This window comes from Acipenser ruthenus, chromosome 45 (genome assembly GCF_902713425.1).
Source record: "Acipenser ruthenus chromosome 45, fAciRut3.2 maternal haplotype, whole genome shotgun sequence".
NCBI classification, from domain to species: domain Eukaryota; kingdom Metazoa; phylum Chordata; class Actinopteri; order Acipenseriformes; family Acipenseridae; genus Acipenser; species Acipenser ruthenus.
The window spans coordinates 382,451-388,099 of record NC_081233.1 but is presented as its reverse complement, the minus strand read 5'-3'; the positions used below and the strand labels follow the sequence as shown (position 1 = coordinate 388,099).

Sequence of the window (5,649 nt, the reverse complement as noted above, 5' to 3'; positions counted from 1 at the left end):
TTCTCTTCAGCACTGTGGTATCACAGACCTATCAAATATACTGTGGTGTTTATTTTGTAAACAGCAGTCTTGGAACATGGAACACATATGCAATGTAATTCCTCAATAAATAATAAAAATAAACATTTCTATTGAGGTGAAATAAACATTTCTATTGAGGTGAAACAAACATGTCTATTGAGGTTAAATAAACATTTGAGGTGAAATAAACATTTCTATTGAGGTGAAATAAACATATCTATTGAGGTGAAATAAACATTTCTATTGAGGTGAAATAAACATTTCTATTGAGGTGAAATAAACATGTCTATTGAGGTGAAATAAACATTTCTATTGAGGTGAAATAAACATTTCTATTGAGGTGAAATAAACATGTCTATTGAGGTGAAATAAACGTTTCTATTGAGGTGAAATAAACATTTCTATTGAGGTGAAATAAACATGTCTATTGAGGTTAAATAAACATTTCTATTGAGGTGAAATAAACATTTCTATTGAGGTGAAATAAACATGTCTATTGAGGTGAAATAAACATGTCTATTGAGGTGAAATAAACGTTTCTATTGAGGTGAAATAAACATTTCTATTGAGGTGAAATAAACATTTCTATTGAGGTGAAACAAACATTTCTATTGAGGTGAAATAAACATGTCTATTGAGGTGAAATAAACATGTCTATTGAGGTGAAATAAACATGTCTATTGAGGTGAAATAAACGTTTCTATTGAGGTGAAATAAACATTTCTATTGAGGTGAAATAAACATGTCTATTGAGGTGAAATAAACATTTCTATTGAGGTGAAATAAACATTTCTATTGAGGTGAAATAAACATTTCTATTGAGGTGAAATAAACATGTCTATTGAGGTGAAATAAACATTTCTATTGAGGTGAAATAAACATTTCTATTGAGGTGAAATAAACATTTCTATTGAGGTGAAATAAACATTTCTATTGAGGTGAAATAAACATTTCTATTGCGGTTCCAATGTGATTGAGTGTTGTGTTTTTATTGTTATTTTGTTTTGCTGTTTTTTATATTTGAAGCTTCCCTCTATGAAGGTGATTAATAGGAAGTCTTCTCTTTCTCATGCAGAGTCTGCTGTGATGGGGGAGAGGGGGCTGCTCATCCTTCTGCTTGCAGGTGGGTTTCCTTTATCTCTGTTTTTCTCACTGTTTGCTTTGATATTTCCCACACTCCCTGCCTGTATGTTACACATTATTTTACATGTATCTGGAGAGGTTCCCAGTCCTCTTGTGTTCAGTCTGCCTGTCACAGGGTGGGTGTGTGCGTGTGCGTGTGTGTAGGGGGGTATATTGGGTTGGCAGGGAGGGAGGGGGTTACATTTCTCCCTGTCAGATCACGTGGGAATGTGGCTGGAGCCGACATGTGAATACATGATTAAGTGATTAATTAGGCTCCAGACACGGGTGAATAGAATACGTATTCACAGGTAGTAATTAGTAAGGACACAGATCTTCTTTCTACACAACATGGTCACCTTTGCTGGTTTAACATTGGAACTTCCTTCCGTGCCTGAGCGGTGCATCATGGAAATCCAAAGAGTGCCGGTAGTGACTTTTCCCCTATCTATAGAATGTAAAATCTGCTTCATTTTCTATTCCAAGGCTTCTCTTTTTAAAACGATTGCATTTTTAAACGAGATTAACCTAGATTTATTTAGAGACACACCTCCTTAACACATTCGTTTTATTCTTTATACAATCGATGTTTTCACCTGGCCTGACGAGAGCTCTTTATCGCCAAAGTGCTGTCAGAAATTGCTACTGTCATGAATATTCATGAGCAGTCAAGACTGGGGCGTGGTTTGGTTTGGTAGCGGGTAGATGATGATTATTATTATTATTATTATTATTATTATTATTATTATCACTACTACGCATAGTAATAATGCCTGGGGCGTGTTCCTCATTTAATATTAAATAGTATTATCTCCCTTTTCAATCTTCCGCGGCATGATCCTTTGTAAATTTTACAACTCCTGAATTCAGCTTTTGATTTATATACAGTAGATGCTGCTTGGTAGCCATCAAAAAGTTGTAATTATCTGAAAGTTGTTAAGCGAAAAACCATGGGATAGGATTGGTTCCTGTAAAGGTTTTAATAACCAAAAGTTGTCTTTATCGGAGTTGCTAATAAGCGGCATCTATTGTATAATTCATGTATCAGTTTTTAATGTTTATCTGTACGAATTGACATAATGTCTGATGATTTGAATTGGGATCAATATAAATGGTTTCGGATTTAATTCAATGTTAATACCCTTAAAGCAACCGCATCATTTAAAAAGACGTACATTTCCATCTCTTTTCTAAAATGATCGGCTTGTATTTATATTCTTAGTTCAGTTCTCAGATACGGTTGCAATTCATGACTGAACAGTTTTGAATACTCTAACAATAGTAGTTCTTAATGTATGTTATGTGTGCTTCATTTCCTCTGCCGCAGCGCCCCGCACAGCTGTTAGCATTGCCACTAGCATCATTTCCTCTGCTGCAGCGTCCCGCACAGCTGTTAGCGTTGCCACTAGCATCATTTCCTCTGCTGCAGCGCCCCGCACAGCTGTTAGCGTTGCCACTAGCATCATTTCCTCTGCCGCAGCGCCCCGCACAGCTGTTAGCGTTGCCTCTAGCATCATTTCCTCTGCCGCAGCGCCCCGCACAGCTGTTAGCGTTGCCTCTAGCATCATTTCCTCTGCTGCAGTGCCCCGCACAGCTGTTAGCATTGCCTCTAGCATCATTTCCTCTGCTGCAGCGCCCCGCACAGCTGTTAGCGTTGCCACTAGCATCATTTCCTCTGCCGCAGCGCCCCGCACAGCTGTTAGCGTTGCCTCTAGCATCATTTCCTCTGCCGCAGCGCCCCGCACAGCTGTTAGCGTTGCCTCTAGCATCATTTCCTCTGCTGCAGTGCCCCGCACAGCTGTTAGCATTGCCTCTAGCATCATTTCCTCTGCTGCAGCGCCCCGCACAGCTGTTAGCGTTGCCACTAGCATCATTTCCTCTGCCGCAGCGCCCCGCACAGCTGTTAGCATTGCCTCTAGCATCATTTCCTCTGCTGCAGCGCCCCGCACAGCTGTTAGCGTTGCCACTAGCATCATTTCCTCTGCTGCAGCGCCCCGCACAGCTGTTAGAGTTGCCTCTAGCATCATTACACTGCCGGAATACCTCGCACCGCTGTCAGCCCTTGTGCCTTTTATTTTGACCAGTGTGGTGTTGTTAGTTTTTGTATCATTTTGTGTTGTTCATTTGTTTAATTAAAAGGCTCATTAGTGCATTTAACCGTGCAGCTTTCTGTGTCTGTGCCTGCAAATACCATCTGGGAGGCTACAGCGCCACACAGGGTAATACCTTACATCAATCAGAATAGATTTCAAAATATCTTCATGTATTTGATGGAACATATTGCAATATATTTAAAAATGAATAAATCTCCATTGATGTTAAAATATATGAAAATATGTTTCTAAAATTTATTTAAATACAAATAAAAATCTATCTTTTTTTTTAAATGTCTTCAGTTCCTCGGCAGGGACGGAACATTTCTGAGAATGAGCTGGTATAGGATGCTAGCCTGTCTCAGTCTATTAATCTTTCACTCCACTAGCTATCAGCATGTTAATAATGCTGTTTTTTCTTTATCAGGGTTTTGTGTGCCTGCGTACAACCAGATCAGAAAACACGTGTTTGTGGAAACTGTGAAGAGCTGGTCTGGAGCTCAGAGCTACTGTAGAGAGAAGCACACAGACCTGGCCACTGTGCGCAGCCAGGAAGAAGCAGAGCAGCTCTTAAATATTGCAGGAGCTTCTCTCGGGGATTCCTGGATAGGGCTGTATCGTGATGACACACAGAACTGGCAGTGGTCTAACAGCGATGATGTCATCTACTCCAACTGGAGGGCAGACGTCTTCTGTGCTTCAGTTAATTCAGACGGAAAGTGGACTGATTTACCCTGCAACCTTCAGAAAGCCTTCATGTGCTACAAAGGTAAAGACGTAATTATTGCTATATTGCAATTGATTATTCATTTATTTCAGTTCTTATAATTATTAAGCATCCCTGTGAGGGGCACTTGTATGAGTTTGCAAATCCACCCACTCCTACAGCTGCTAATATCTCAAACTATTTCAGCTTGCAAATATTTTCAGTCAAAACCCTGAATACAAGTTGCCCTTGAAAGGATACAAAAACATACAGTTATTAGATGTGTTTGGTGTGTTTCAGAGGCAGTTCCAAAAGATATCTACATTTCGTTAGTGATAGATGGATGGATCTATAACACTGTGTTTCCCCCCCTGGTGAGGTGTAGGGCTGTCAGGTTTACCTTCCCCTCTGGGCTGGGGTTTGCTGTGTGAAGGCTGAAATCTTCTCTGGGAGTTCTGTGGCAGTTCATTTCTTTCAGATCCAGGAAAGTCAGGCTCTGCTTCATCTCCTAGTACCTGAGTGCTGCTGGTATTGGGCCGGGTATCTGTATATTTCACCATACTCTCTGCAGCTTCCAGGATGCTGGGCATTTAGTTGTCTGCATTTCCACTGCGCTCATGGCAGCTCTGACCTCTGCAGACAGGTTACGTATGAACAGCAGCTTGACGCTCTTGTCTACATTGTTCCCTGGATGTGCTTCACCTGCATAGTAAAGGAGTTTCAGCTCCTTGTAGAAGTCTCTTGGGTCCTCATCCTTCTCATGTTGTCTGAGACAGGCTGTGTGCAGGGCTGTGCATGGATCACCGGGTCCTCATCCTTCTCATGTTGTCTCAGACAGGCTGTGTGCAGGGCTGTGCAGGGATCACCATACTTGGAGCATTTCCCTGTTAAGGCAGCACACAGTTTCTCAATGTTTTTCCTGGTCCACTCCTGTACTGTGTCTACAAGTGTGAGAGAGCGGTCTGGCCTCATGCAGATCACTTGTCAGTTCCCAATCGACGATAATATCCTGCATATGACTGATGTGTCCCTCAGTGGTGATGTTCAAACTTGCTGATAGTTGACGCTAACTTGTGGACTTGGTGTAAACCATTAGTTCTCATTTCAGGTTGAAAAATCAATCATACATAAAGCCCTTAGAGTTTTTCTTCTGGACCGTGTCCTTTTGGATTTCAGCATCTTTGAGGGCCTGTCGCCCCAACAGCAGCATAGTGGCAAATCTGGATGCAATCGCATCTTTGGATTCTTCTCACATTGTCAGCAGTAGATTGACTTTGCCTTTCGATCATCTCTGTGTGTGTGTGTCTGTGTCCTGTGTGTGTGTGTGCATCTGTCTGTGTGTGTCCTGCCTGTGTGTGTGTCTGTCTGTCTTTGTGTCCTGTCTGTGTGTGTCTGACTGTCTGTAATCTGTCTGTGTCTCTGTTTGTCTGTCTGTCTCTGTGTCTGTCTGTGTGTGTGTCTGTGTCCTGTGTGTGTGTCTGTGCGTGTATGTGTCTGTTTGTGTATGATTTTATTTTCGATAGTAATTTTACTACATATATCATCCCCTGATAACCATTAGCTTGATACATGCGTGTACTTCCCGTTGGTATAGTTCAGTTTCAGGTAAAGCAGGACGTCTTGAGGGAACCAGAGACGTGGTACATCAACTCCACAGCTTTGCAGCCATTCTGAAGGGACAACTTTGACTTGGACTTTCAGATCAAA

The 5,649-nt window shown here is 41.4% G+C and overlaps 1 protein-coding gene across 1 annotated transcript; it reads left to right on the top strand.

Moving 5' to 3' along the window:
- Positions 1-1,100: 1,100 nt before the first annotated feature.
- On the top strand, positions 1,101-4,536 carry LOC131720844 (snaclec anticoagulant protein subunit B-like). The gene is made up of 3 exons (XM_059013029.1): positions 1,101-1,144; positions 3,664-4,005; positions 4,514-4,536. Exons 1-3 carry the CDS (start codon positions 1,108-1,110, stop codon positions 4,534-4,536), a joined length of 402 nt encoding a protein of 133 aa, XP_058869012.1. The 5' UTR covers positions 1,101-1,107.
- The last annotated feature ends 1,113 nt before the right edge of the window (positions 4,537-5,649 follow it).

Bases quoted from the DNA above. Each gene is read 5' to 3' on its own strand.
- LOC131720844 (XM_059013029.1), top strand. From the start codon at position 1,108: ATGGGGGAGAGGGGGCTGCTCATCCTTCTGCTTGCAG. The intron at 1,145-3,663 runs GTGGGTTTCCTT...TTTCTTTATCAG, and splicing joins GCTCATCCTTCTGCTTGCAG to GGTTTTGTGTGCCTGCGTAC. The intron at 4,006-4,513 runs GTAAAGACGTAA...TACTCTCTGCAG, and splicing joins AGCCTTCATGTGCTACAAAG to CTTCCAGGATGCTGGGCATT.